The sequence below is a fragment of the Mauremys reevesii genome, linkage group 13, assembly GCF_016161935.1.
Source record: "Mauremys reevesii isolate NIE-2019 linkage group 13, ASM1616193v1, whole genome shotgun sequence".
In the NCBI taxonomy this organism is placed as follows: domain Eukaryota; kingdom Metazoa; phylum Chordata; order Testudines; family Geoemydidae; genus Mauremys; species Mauremys reevesii.
The window spans coordinates 32,600,179-32,614,441 of record NC_052635.1 but is presented as its reverse complement, the minus strand read 5'-3'; the positions used below and the strand labels follow the sequence as shown (position 1 = coordinate 32,614,441).

Below are 14,263 nucleotides of genomic sequence, written 5' to 3'. Positions count from 1 at the left end.
ACGTCTTAACTATCAGGGTCAGGAGGAAACTTTCCTAAGGGGCAGGTTATTCTGTAACTACTGCAGAGTTTTGTTCAGTGTTTATTTTATAGTAAAGAAAGAGGTGCCAGGGCTCAAGCAATTAGGTGCTGGGGCTCAAGAATTTTTTTACTTTCATAATTGATGCGGCAAGCCCAGAGGTAGCCGGGCTATGAACTGTCAAGCCTAGAGGTGCTAAGCTCTGGCAAGCCCTGGCACAAATTAAGCACTGTTTTTGTTGCACCTTCCTTGGAAGCTGCTGATATGGGCCACCATCAGAGACAAGATTCTGTACTAGGTAGACTTCTGGTCACCCAGTCTGGCAGTTAATTTTGTCCGCTAAGTTTAATATGGTAATTGAAATATAGGTTATAAATAGACCTGGATTTTAGAGGGAAGTGGGGAGAGTGGCTTATTGTTCTTCCCAGTGATGATGTATTACAGCACCACAACTGTGGATTGAATGATCATGTGGAACTTTTTTCTAATTCTCATAGTCTATTTCCGAAGTCTATAGGGACTGAATTGGGTCAGAGTGACTTGCTTGCTGGTGTAATTTTAAAAAACACTTAAAGAAAATGAAATAGAGAAAAGACTAGGCAGATTCTGAAAGGAGATAAGCGAAGGAGATGGATGTAATCAGTCCCTGTAACTCCCTGAACCATTACAGTTACAAAACGCCTTGCTTAAAAAGCACCAGTAGGATTCAAGTAGGATGACTGAGTCTGGTGATGTCTACTCTCAAGTGCAAGGCCCAGCACTGAGATCACCTCTGTAGGGATTCCTCCACATGTGCAATTTGTTCCCAATAATTCATGGTAGTCGATGGAGCATTTAATCTATCAAGGTGCCTGATTTATGCCTCGCTCCCTGCTTAATCAAACATTTTTAGCGAGGAATAACTCTAGACTATATAGAAATGGAGAGAGGTGTCAGCAGGGTACAATCAAATCCACCTTTGCATCATGTTTATCAGGTCCTTCATTCTCTTTTCTCTTCTAGATGGGAAGAATCAACTGCTTCTGGCCTTGCTAAAATACACAGGTAAGGGCTTCTGGTTTGGGGTATTGGTGGAAAAATTTGGATGCTGGCAGATGTCCTAAAGTGTGTAGTCTGGCTGGCATATGTACATGTCTGCGTGTTTGAATCGCTCTGTCCAGTCACAGAGATCACAACACATTATCCAACTAGTAGTGTGCTTGCAAATCTGGTTCAACCGCGCTATTGATGACATTATGCCATTTCTTGTGCTCATGCTGGGCAGCTCTTTCCTACTTCCTTTTTGCGCAGTCTTGCTTAGTCTTGGGGTTGCTCACTTTATGGTCCTGTATCACCAGGCATGTTGTAAATGTCATCAAGCACCGTGTCTCTTTGCCCTTTCTTCATCTTCTTCCCCTTGTGTAAGCCTCATTCCCAGTTGGCCTCCACTGTTTCTTGATGTGGTGGAGACATGCAGCAAAAAAAGTGAGAAGCTATTGCACAATTCATTATGAGGTTGTGGGCCTGTCATTCTTTTCAAGCAGGCTACCGAGATACGGAGTTTGGGTTTTGCCTTGTGTATAATATTAGGATGTGCATTTCCCCTTTAACCAGCTCATTATTTCCTCAGTGCACCTATATAAGCCCCTTTAGTGTTAACAGGAGCCAAACTTACATAGCAAAGTCCTAAGGGCTTGATCCTGCCTTATTGAAGCCAATGGGAGTTTTGTTATTGATTTTAATAGGAGCAGGCTAAGACCACAACAGTGTAAGCCCAGGGTTAGAAGATGCTGAGGTAGCAAACTCTGGGTTTGTTAACCTAGCACTTGAGTGTCTACACTCATTTGTAACCTAGGTTAGCACCCGTTGAAACATGGGGCCCCAGCATCTACACTGCATTATACAGTCCTGAGTCCAACCGCCATATCCCAGACTTCCTTGCGCCCTCCCAAAATGGGACCACTCTAGCTCTTTGTTCATGGTGTAGTGTCAGAAAACTTGATTGTCCACCAAACTTGACTGTCCAGAGGACAAAATAGTCAACCCTTGGGACTGGGGGACACTTTTGGTAGATTCCCAGAGCACGTATCCAGTGGGGGCTGTGTATACCCTGCAAACTCTGGGACCTGACTTGACTCAGACTCGGACCCTCCCCACCCATAGTGTCCTGGGAGCCTGGCCTGAGCTCTTGGTCAGTGCGATTTGTGAGTAGATGGAAGGGGTGTGTGTGTGTGTGTGTGTGTGTGTGTGTGTGTGTGTGTGTGTGTGTGTGTGTGTGTGTGTGTGTGTGTGTGTGGCTTTGAGTCTGAATCTGAACTCTGGATTTACATTGCAGTGTAGACGTACCCTAAATTTGTACCAGCATACATTGCAGGCACCATCATTTGAAGGGGAAAAAACACACACTGGCAAATCGGATAATTCCCTTTCCCTATTTGTACAGTTACTTCATTTGCACATTTAAACAGCCATATTTTGTATCTGTAAAACAAGGCAATACAGAATAACAAATAATATGTCCTCATCATTTGCTGGATCATTTTTAAGGATGGCTGAAAATCTGGGGCTTGATTCTCAGCTGCACTAAGTGAGGGTGGGAGGCAAAGGTGGCTCCAAGCCACCTTTTTGCTTCCCCCAATCCTGGGGCTGGCTGGGGTCCAAACCGACCCTGGTGTAAATAGACTGTAATGATTTTGGCTCCGCCCCATCCTATCCTTCCTCCTCAGCCCTTTATGGACCAGCCTACAGAGAGGGTGTAGAGCTGGCTGTGCCACCTTTACATCATCTAGGGAGTCCATTGTCGATAGAGCAGCTTTGAGCCCTCTTTGCGCTGTGCTGAGGATCTGGCCCTGGGTCTTGCTTGTCTTAGTTCTTTCATTGTTGCAATCAGTGCTTTATAAAAATAATCTGTATCGTCAAAGCCTCCATGTGATGTATTCAGCTTCGTTCTGTAGAAAACACTCTCTCGGGAACAAGAGAGGCTGCTATAACCTACCTACTGCATATCAGGAGAAACCCAAGATGCCTAGGAAGCCGCTCTTCATTTATTCATGTGCTTCCCTTTTCTGCCCTTTGCATGTTCTTTGTACAATCTGCAATCCCCTGAAGTGTGACACAGTTTATCTGGCCAGCATAAGACTGACTGGCAAGCTCAGTGGAAGCACAGCTAACATTGTGGAGATTCCCCCAGGCAAACACGAACCAAGTGGTACCATTAATGGACGTCCTGTATGGGAAACCTTCATAACGAGGGAGGTAGGGGAAGTGGCATCACTAATAGTGGAGACCCTGTTTCATGACTATAGTTGTCAATGAAGGAGATCAGGCCAGGTCTGGCACTGATGACACAGGGGAGCCTCATCTAGCCCTTGACATCCAGACAAATGGACAAGTAGGCACAGGGCATCTGTATGGGGGGGAAACAAAAGAAAGACTGGGCTGGAAAATCCTCTCTTTCTCACACCCCCACCCTCTCCCAATAGGGGACAGATAGCAGGAGCCAGTGCAAGGTGACAGCTCAAATCAAAGGTCATACAGAGATTGCCTTCCATTCCATCTCAGACAAACTCCCTCTGACTCCTTTGTGACTCTCTTCCCTTCTCTCTGGCAGATACTGAGCTGCAGTTGAGACGAGATGTCATTTTCTGCCAGTCCCTCGTGGCTGCTATTTGCACTTTCTCGGAGCAGTTGCTGGCTGCTCTCAACTACAGATACAACAACAACGGGGAGTATGAAGAGAGCAGCAGGGATGCCAGCAGGAAATGGCTGGAGCAGATAGCGGCCACTGGGGTTTTACTTCACTACCAGTCCCTGCTGTCCCCCAGTGTGGTAAGAGAGATGCTAAAGAATGGGTTTCACAGCTCCACAGTGAATCCTGACCTCTTCAAGGTCACCTGGACACTTTCCTCCTACTTACCTCCTGGCCAGAGCCTCTGACTTTATCTATAGGGAAACTCCTACCCCCTCAAGGAACCCTCTGTTATTCTCATCATAATAGCCTATCCATCACACACTGATCCCCACAAATGCTAAACTACTGGCCTGGGCCAGGTGAACACATTTCACTAGTGAAAGATAATAGACAGCCTGCCCCATAGAGAAGGGGCAGATTGGTAGTTTGCCAGAGAGGTTTCCTTTTCTGGAGTAATGCTGCCTTCTTTACTGTGGACTAATTTCACAGTTGCTAGGAAAGTGTGTGTGACCTGACCTCTGCTGGTGAGAAAATGAATTTCAACAAGCAGACAAAAATGGTTCGTTGTGTTCCCAGAGCTCAGAGCAAACTGCAAATCTCGTCCTTTCTCCATGTGCTGACTGAAGTCACTACCCAGGTTCAACACAGGCAGTGGTTTTGAAAGCTTTCTCTCATGCTGCCCTAGCTATGTGCTCCAAGCCTGACCTGGAGGCACCACATCTAGTATGAGAAAGGCAGGACTCGTAAAATCCACTGGCCTGTGTTGAGTAGGAAGCTCTCAGGCAAATGCGACCAACTTTGGCAGGATCTAAGCTAAAATAATAATTTTAGAAGGAAAATGAGTGTGAAGCTATGAAGGGAAATCAGGTCTGACAAAAACAAGAGCTGTGGAATGAGACACATTTATGCCCACTCTCCCTTTGGATAGATTACCCATTCGTGTTTGTTTCTCTCCACCGCAGAAGGAAGAGCGCATCATGCTAGAAGACATCTCAGTCGCTCTGTCTGAGCTGGACAAGGTTGCCTTTTGTTTCAAGCTGCTGGACGCCAGTCTCGTAGCAAGTGAGATTTTTTAGAACTTTTCTTTCTTGCTTGTATTCCTGGTCAGTTCACTCCATGATATTAAATCCTCCAGAAGTGCTCAATCCTGAAAGGTGCTGAGCATCTCTTGTGAAGTGCCGCATTCCCACAACTTCCACGGAATGTAATGGGAGTTAAAGTCACACTGCACCACACCCAAGGGTACATTGCGCGATTGGGCCCTAAAATGATAACTCACATCAGCTCGCCTTATTTTCTGGACCAGGTAGGAAAGGATCATAGCCAATCAGCTTTCTTCATAGCCAGGACTACTGCTAGGACTTGCCTCATATGAGCAAGGAGGAGACACTTAGTGAGATGAGTATCCCTTGCTATCTGTTATCAGACTGACTATCCATTTTGGAATATCTGCTTAGCCCCTTATCCTACGGCTGGCATTTGGAATAGTAAGTATTAGTCTCTCTGTGAACTGCAGTGGCTAAAGCGTAATGGAAATTATAATCATAACTCCAGGTAATTGCTGAGGACCTTGTATCCACACCTGTTAATTGACTGCACGAGAGTAGGGCTAGTAGTGTCAGCCTCACTGCATCCTCTGAAGCATCTAATGATGCCACTCGTAAAATCTCTACAGTTGGGAACCACTGGGCCCTGCCTGTGTTTCTTGCCCAGCACGTGCAGAGACATGACAGCTGGGGTGAGCAGCTCCAGACAGATGTTTATTATTAACCAGCCTTTCGGCAAGTGAAAGGACACACACTCCTGACATGTTTATCCAGTACAAGCTCACATAACAGGATGTTGGTATTTATTATTATTATTATTAATAACCATGTTTACTGCACTAGTGCCTAGGGACAAGCTAAGAACAAGGCTCCGTTGTGCTAGGTGCTGTACAAATACAGAGAAGTAGACAGTCCCTGCTCCAAAGTATTTAGAAATCTGATAGAAAAGGAAGACACACAGTGGGGGAAAGGGATCTTACGTACAAGCAAAGCAATCAGCATGATGGTATCAAACATCATGTTAATTGATGGCATATCTTGTAAACAACATGCTTCTTCCGCGCATAGCATTTCCCTCGCTTGCTGCCACTTCTAACATTTCAGTAACGAGATGTTATTAAATGGACTGACATGCGCAGACATTGCTAGTCTCTCACTGCTGTTTCAGAAAAACACAAATGTCTTTATCTTTGTTTCCCCAGATACTCACGTCTTCTACCACATTGAAGGAAGTCGGCAGGCTTTGAAGATTAGCTTTTACCTTGACAGCTACTACTTCTCCAAACTGCCGTCTCGCTTTCAGAACGGGGGAAGCTTAAAGCTGCACACAGTGCTCTTTACAAAAGGTGCCCACAAAACTCTTGACCAAGAAAAACAAGTGATGTGAATCTAATTAGTTGCTAAATATTTTAAGGTTCATTATTAAGAAATGACCATAAATTTGTTAATGAAACAAAACTGACAACTCCATTGAAAATTTTTTAAGAGGCAAAAATTGACTTCTCCCAATAATGACAATCTGATATACTGGGTTGGGAGGTTAATATGCTGTAAGACGGTTAGGTTGAGATGTTCATGGGGAGCAGATTATCCCTAGAGATGCCTGCTGTGGGGTTTCTTGCACCTTCCTCTGAAGCATCTAATCAGAGACAGGATATTGGACTAGACAGACCATGGGTCTGATCCAGTCTGAAAATGTCCATGTTCCTATGCCACAGACTGGGATTTCTAAAGGACGCATTTTCTGTGCACACATATGTGTGTATTCATAGAATCATCTGGGCTGAACGTCAAGGGACCTTGTGTGGACCAGCTAAACCACTGTCCTGCATTGCTGCATATGGCATAGGATACTTCCTTCAATGCAATAACACTATGACCATATTCCAGTGATCTGGTACCATAGTAGCCCTTGCATTTTGAGGTGTCATAATGAAAACTGTGGTTCACAGAAAACATCCCCACTGAGGGAAATAAATTCACTTCATCTTATTTGTCACAGGGTTGGTCTTTGACATGTTTTGGCAGTTACCTAGTAGGGGGGTGAACTAGAGAGACAATCAAATGAAAAAATGATAGCCAGAGTAATATAGTTATTAAAAATCTTGTCTCCTTCCAGCTCTTGAAAGCCCAGATAGCCAACCCCAGCCAGGTGACTCATCTCTAGAAGAACTCCCGCAACAGATTAATGGAGTCTCCCTTGAAAAAGTGCAGCAATATTACCGTAAACTCAGGTAATGTGCCTCTCCTCCCATCCCCCAATAAAAAAGGAAAGGGTGCTGTTTGTTCAGGACCCTTCATAGACAGATTTTTCTTTCCTGGTGGTTTCATGTCTTGTACATAGTGATTCTTTGGAGAAGCCAGTGATATGGAAAGGAGATCTCTAGGAAAAGAAATATTCCATTTAAGTTTCACATGCTGTTTTTTAATCAGAAGGGTTTTATTTTTAATCTTTGGTGTATTGAAAACCTCTTAAATTATTTAGCAAAAAATAGCCTTAAATTCCTCCTGGAATATAGGAATGTGTCAGAAGCAATTTCCATCTAAACTGGACTTCAGATTTTTGATCGGAGCTAAAGTTAAACTAAAAAGACTTTTTGTTAGTCTTCAATCACTATAGAAAGAAACAATTCAAGTGCTTCAATAAGAAAATACACCATCTTGGACCACAGGACTTCCCTTTCATATCCATCTGAGATGTTATGCAGTAGTTAGTGAAGTGAGATGCTCACCAGCTAATCCAATTCTTAATGGCTAATTGCAGGACATTTTACCTTGAGAGATCCAACTTGCCTACTGATTCCAATACAACAGCAGTGAAGATTGACCAGGTATTATTATTATTATTATTTATATTGTGGTAGCACCTTATAGCCCTAGTCATGGCCCAGGACTCTCTAGCACTAGGTGTGATACAAACACAGAACAAAAACACAGTCCCTGCCCCAAGGTCTTGAATCAGCTTGTCTGAGGCTCAGTTAGAGTTCGGTCACCCAGAAATGTGATGCCTGCAATCAGTTTAGAAATGATCACTTGTGTAGTTTTTTGAGAATTTTGTTCACAACTTACAGTACAATAAAAGCAACATCTCCCAGGCCCTCACCTAAAGCTCAATTCAGTAGTAAACACAGTCTGTATTTGGGGCAGATGCTTCATGTGAATGTTTGTGCATGCAGTAGAAGCATACAGAGATTCGGGTGTTTTTATTATAGTGGAGACAATTCAGGGACTCCCGTCAGTGCAGTTATTAACATGTACTGGAAAGTAGATTGATACGATTTGTGTTCACTTGCAACAGACTGTCTCAAACCCTTGTCAAGTCCTCACTTTTTGTGCTGAAAATCATATCTACTGTGAATAGTTGTTACTTTCGATCTACCGAGGAGCTGTTTCCATAGAGTATTAGACACAGGAAAAAAGTTCTTGTAAGAGTCTATATAAATGAAGGAGTAAATATGCCACTGATGCATGTGTTCACTGTTCCTGTGTAGCTTATTCGCCCCATTAATGCAATGGATGAGCTGTGCAGACTGATGAAGTCCTTTATTAATACAAAACCCACCCAGTCGGGATACTCTAGTAGTAACACACCAGGAGCAGGGCTGCTGCCTATATCCTCAGAGCTCTGTTACCGCCTCGGAGCCTGTCAGATTGCTATGTGTGGCACTGGGATGCAGAGGTGAGATTTAAGAAACCCTCCGTGGTACTGTTGTGATACTAACTTTTCTTCTGTATAAGAATCTAAGCAACACATCTGAGCCAGTTACAGCCAGTTACAGCTAGAGAGAGAGGGGCCCCCTACGAATGAGAATGAACAAAGCCCTTCTGTTGGCAAGTTTTATTTTAGGATGGGTTGTGACATCAAGCACTGCTGTGACTTCTAGCACTGCTGTACAGTGGTGGAGACTCGATGTCCCAATGCAACTACTAATAACCTTTGCTGGGTGGGCACAGAGCATATGTCTTTAAGTCAACACAGTTTTCAATCACAGAGGTGACCTCCTCTAATAAATGGTTTTAAAATCTTTTTTTGCAGACGCTAATAAAACCATTTTATTAAATGGCCCAAAATTTCAGTGTTAACAATAACTCATTTTCAGAAGATTTTTAGCTCATGGAAGACACTTACATGAACCACCAGCTATGAGACACAGCCATGTGATAACACCATCTGAAATCACAACAGCGTAACTTCATGAGCTTACGTGGTGTAGGAGAGGTGTCACTGAGCTGGGCTGCATAAATGGTTATAGAGTAGCAGCCGTGTTAGTCTATAGCCACAAAAAGAACAGGAGTACTTGTGGCACCTTAGAAACTAACAAATTTATTTGATCATAAACTTTTGTGGGCTACAGCCCACTTCTTCAGATGCATAGAATGGAACATATAGTAAGGAGCTATATATACATACAGAACATGAAAAGGTGGAAGTAGCCGTATCAACTCTAAGAAGCTAATTAATTAAGATGAGCTATTATCAGCAGGAGAAAAAAAACTTTTGTAGTGATAATCCTCACACAGTGATAGTATCCTCACACCTCTTGGCAACTGTCTGAAATGGGCCATCTTGATTATCACTACAAAAGTTTTTTTTTCTCCTGCTGATAATAGCTCATCTTAATTAATTAGCCTCTTAGAGTTGATATGGCTACTTCCACCTTTTCATGTTCTGTATGTATATACATCTCCTTACTAAATGTTCCATTCTATGCATCTGATGAAGTGGGCTGTAGTCCACGAAAGCTTATGCCCAAATAAATGTGTTAGTCTCTAAGGTGCCACAAGTACTCCTGTTCTTATAACTGGTTATATATTTTTAGATAGGAAACCAGAAAGTAAACAAAAAATGGTGCAGTGGCCAAGTTAATTTGCAGTTATTAGCTAAGTAGCTTTGTTAAAAGTCGTAACGCAAGACTTTGTTAAAAGTCATAAGTAATTTTAAAAAATGGTTTGTGGATTTATCATTCCCTTATGTACCCCTGTCCAGAAGTACATTGAGTGTGTCCCTGGAACAAGCAGCCATACTGGCTCGAAGTCATGGACTTTTACCCAAATGTATCATGCAGGCTACAGACATCATGAGAAAACAAGTGAGTATTTAGGTGTTTTCTATTACTACTTCCTTAGCTGGATCACCTGCATGCCACTATCCTAATCCCTGGAACCTCTTTGTGGAGATACCAGTTAATTTCTCTGTGGAGATGTGTGTTGTACATATACACACTCACATCCAGACACAGTGAAATTTGTACAACTGCACACATGCCTTGCAGGAGCAAATTCTAACATTTGCATGTGTTGACATTAGGCTATTTAAGGTGCATACGTAGGATTATATTATTTAAAGTCTGTGCACAGATGTTCGAAAAATGTACAGAATGTGCAGGCTTATGCCCTTGTAAAATATGTGTACAAACATGTACAAAAGAAAGAGAGGCTGGTCTTTGAAAATGTAGGCCATATAGTATACTTATATACATCCTGTATATTCCATAACGTGTTCTCATGCGTACAACATTATATGGTGGCAATCTCCTAGTGTTAGACCATAGTGCTTGTAAAGTGCTTTAGGACTTCTGTCATCTTAAGTAAACGCAGATGGCTGATGTACCTACCCAGTGGATTCCAGAGCTACTAAAAGTAGTTAATGGATTGTCAGATAGAAATCAGACTCCTGTTACAATATTTTCCCTTAAGGGTCAGATGTTTTATTGATATTATCAATGCCATAAGTTCTGTGTTTCCCTAGGGACCAAGGGTTGAAATCTCTGCTAAAAATCTCAAAGTGATGGATCAGATGCCGCAGTCTGCACCCCGGTAGGTTATGTACAGTATGTGTTATCTGAATATTTGTGTTGCATCTTTGCACCCAGATGTGACATTTCCTTCTCAAATTGAGAAGCTCTTCAGCAGCAATACCCAGAACTATCCCAACCATCACTATACTAAATCCAAGTGCACCATATTTAAAAAAAGCTTTGTTTCAGATCCCCTGTCACTCACCATTAACTTGTAGGCCTCCTGTGTTGTCTAAATAAAACATCACTGCTGATTTTTTTTGACAATGGCAATGAATTGCTAAAGCTCAGTGGCTGTCAGTTATTTGTGGAATGCTGAGGAGCAGAAATTCTTGAATGGCAGCTCCGACTGCAACTATGCTAAGATGATTCATGAGCTAATACTCTGGCCAGAGCCCCATGAAGTGTCTGGAATAGCCTGAGTGTCTCATGATTTACTGCAGAGTGGGTTTAAGAGCAAGCAGCGCAGATCAGAGTGAATTTATGGTGATGCAATTCCTAGAAGAATCAGTTGCCCAAAGTTATAGCCATTCTGTTGTTGTCTGAGGGTCAAATGTTGAGAGGGGCTATCCACCTGCAAATCCCACTGACTCCAATAGGAGCTGAAGATACTCATTGTGTCTCCCCGAAGGACATAATTTCAGGTGGTTTTTACTATCTTTATTTCTGAGAGAGATTTTTTTTAACCTATTTCCCCTCTCTCTGTCCTCCCCATCCTCCTCCCAAACAGACCCAGAGGAGAGAAGAGGGTTCCTCTATAGTATCATTGAACATTTATAGAATGCTAGGGCCAAACCCTGCTCAGCTATGCAAGTAGCCCATGGAAGTCATCTGCTCCTATGGAAGTTAATGGGATTCATTTGAGTAAGGCAAGTCAGCTCTGGCCCTTAAAATGAGCAGTGGAAAAGATTATTTAGGTATCCAGCATCTCTCCTGACCAGTGCAGATTTATTCTATTATAGTGTTTCATCTGATCCACTTTTGAAAGTCCTATGAGATGGGGCTTAGACCATAGTATATTTCAGTGTCAATTTTTCCTTTTCATCCAGTTTCTCTTAGCTATACCCCATTGGACTGCCCTAAATAATTTCCCTCCTTCAGTGGCAATTGCACCCTTTAGGTCCTTGTAGAAAGTTATTTCAAGCATGTGGTATGAAAACAGTAGTTGGTGGATGAGGTGAAGTTGTCTGTAACACAGTTTGGCCTGGTTTTGCTTTCTCAGAGACCTTTCACAGGTTCTACTACATTCACCCCCTCTTGTGCCAGCTCAATAAAGGATGAATATGCACTGTCTACATGTGACTCTGTGCCATATCCCAAATGTCAAGCATCGCAATTCCAGCAGCAGTGACATTTCCCCCTTTTAATGAATATTCATTACCTAAGATCCATTTTTATGATCCTAAAGGTGTGATGTGTTTGAAGTAATTCAGGATAAATAACACTGAAGCTGTAGTTGTGATTTACAAAGTAGAGTGAAGGCGAGAAAAGCTTCATATTTGATTTTAGGATTTTAAAGAGCGTTTCATTTTAGGAAACTTATATTTGAAAAGCCTAGAGACACAGGTTCCTATTTGGTTTCATCAGTGTGATGTGCATAAGACCAAAAGGAACAAAAATGAGCAAAAGTAAATTAATTTCAGGTAAACTGAATTTGGGCTAAGTATCAGGAAACATTTCCTAGCAGTGAGGCCTGTTAGACTGTGGACTAATCTTGGAAGGGAAGTTATGGAAGGCCCCATCATTTGAGTTATTTAAACTTAAACTGGCCAAAGCCCTGGAAAATATACTACAGAGAACCATCATGCAATTGGGAGATGGAAAAATCCACACTTTCAGCATTTTGTCTATTGCCAATTTCTGGGATTTTTAAATGTCTCTGTAAACAAGGGTAAATCAACCATATTGACAAGTACATTGATTGGCATCACAGTGGAATGAGACTTGTCTCAGTTAAAAATGTCCAGGCCATATAATAAAAAACTTAGTAAAAATCATAATTTATGGCTTGCAAACTGCTAAAGGCCTAAATCTGACTTGGGTTGCACAGGGGTGGAGTAAGGTCTCAAAAAATAAAAGTAATTTTTTAAGATAACACCTCTGTGTTTTAATTAGCAATTCTCTAATGGCACATTTAGTTTGCAAAATGATTAATAATTACAATTAGCTGAATCTTTCCTGTCAGACTATGAATGAGTGCGTTTTAGAGTGATAAAAAACTGAATGTCATATGCTAATTCTAGCATCTTTTTATTATCATTATGCCATGTAACACCAATTTTTAATCCTCCCTTATAGACTCTACAGGCTGTGTCAGCCACCTCTAGATGGGGACTTATAAAAATGAAAGAGACACCCACGTTATGGAGTCAACAAAGTGTTCAGCTGAGAGCAACCCTGCCCGAGGACCCATGTCAACTGACACTGGTGGTGTTAAATGGAGACGGGAGGATATGGTGCTGGGTGTCTCATGTTTAGTAAGAGAGCTGAATCGGCGATGCTCACCTGCTGAGAACTCCTACAGTATATGGGCAAAGATTCTTATGGTTCCTTGGCTTATTGGAGAAGTTCTCTAATCATGAACACCCTTGAGCCGAGACAAACAAACTGCCTTCTGCCAGAATGCCCAGAAGGAATAGCAATTCCATGTCAAGAAACTGCAGCTTTACTAATGACTCAGCGGTGCTACTGGCTGAAAGTTGTGGCCTTCAAGTTATGGATCTGTAAAGCAAAAGCAAGATGAAGCACATCTACTCTCCCAATATGTATCTGGCATCCATTTAATTGCCAGCATAATTTTGGTCAGTGGTCTTGAGTAACAGCATCAGAAATACCACTGATTTAACATACTGACCTGCACTTTTGAACAATGAGTAGCTCGTTTCTGGTTTATTTCCATATGAATATAAAGTATTTCTTCTAGAGTCATTTTCCTCTTCAGCCCACTGAGAACCAATCTCTGTATGCTGCAGAGTATACATTCCATAAAACTTACCATTACTTCCTCTTACTTATTGTAGCGTTCAGATTTGGGATTAACATTTTTTACTAATGGTCTATAATATATTCTGGAAATACAATAATATTTTACAGGAGAGTTTGGCAATGAAGGATTTTTTAGGAGAAATTACAAAGAAAATAAATTGCAGTCCTATACTCTGATTATTTGAACAGATGTAGTTTTAAAAACCAGGTCAGAAGAACTATAGTTATTTATGTGGAGTGGAGTATCTGTTTTGGATCATGTTATTATATATACAAGATTTAAATAAAAATTATATTGTTTAAAATGGGACCAATATGCTGGCAATTACACAGCTAATCCCAGTTTACTGGAAACAATTCTACATTATTTAAAATATTTCGGTATTTAAGTAGTCTTTAATACAGTTATTAAAATGTATTAGGAAGGCTTTTAAGTTAAAAGAAAAAGGAATCATGTATATAATGTACTTTATTTTTTTCTTATTTCAAAATTGTTCTCCATTCTATCAGTATTAGCATTAGTGCAGTAATTTTCTCCAAATTACTGGCTGATACTCATTGAGAATGTCAGCAGTCTCAGGCCAGAAATAATGTTCTTTTGGAGTGAGTGCCTTAATAATCATTCACCTATATCTAACAAAATTCCGCAGCAGTGGGGGAACCTAACATTATTCTCTTTCACCATAGAAAAGCCATAGTCTCTTTTAAAAAAATTCATTGTTGGGAGACTCCAGGAACTGTTTGGC

At 41.6% G+C, this 14,263-nt stretch overlaps 1 protein-coding gene across 2 annotated transcripts in view; it reads left to right on the top strand.

Annotated features, from left to right (window-relative positions):
* The window catches only part of PREX1 (phosphatidylinositol-3,4,5-trisphosphate dependent Rac exchange factor 1), a 220,565-nt gene extending 206,607 nt beyond the window's left edge, over positions 1-13,958 (top strand). For both annotated transcript variants that reach the window (XM_039498242.1, XM_039498241.1), the window contains exons 31-40: positions 1,021-1,062; positions 3,608-3,825; positions 4,651-4,750; positions 5,937-6,080; positions 6,854-6,968; positions 7,499-7,565; positions 8,226-8,413; positions 9,722-9,824; positions 10,484-10,551; positions 12,831-13,958. In XM_039498242.1, the coding sequence (XP_039354176.1) occupies positions 1,021-1,062; positions 3,608-3,825; positions 4,651-4,750; positions 5,937-6,080; positions 6,854-6,968; positions 7,499-7,565; positions 8,226-8,413; positions 9,722-9,824; positions 10,484-10,551; positions 12,831-12,873 (1,088 nt within the window). In that variant the 3' untranslated portion in view covers positions 12,874-13,958. The remainder of the gene's footprint in view (positions 1-1,020; positions 1,063-3,607; positions 3,826-4,650; positions 4,751-5,936; positions 6,081-6,853; positions 6,969-7,498; positions 7,566-8,225; positions 8,414-9,721; positions 9,825-10,483; positions 10,552-12,830) is intronic.
* The last annotated feature ends 305 nt before the right edge of the window (positions 13,959-14,263 follow it).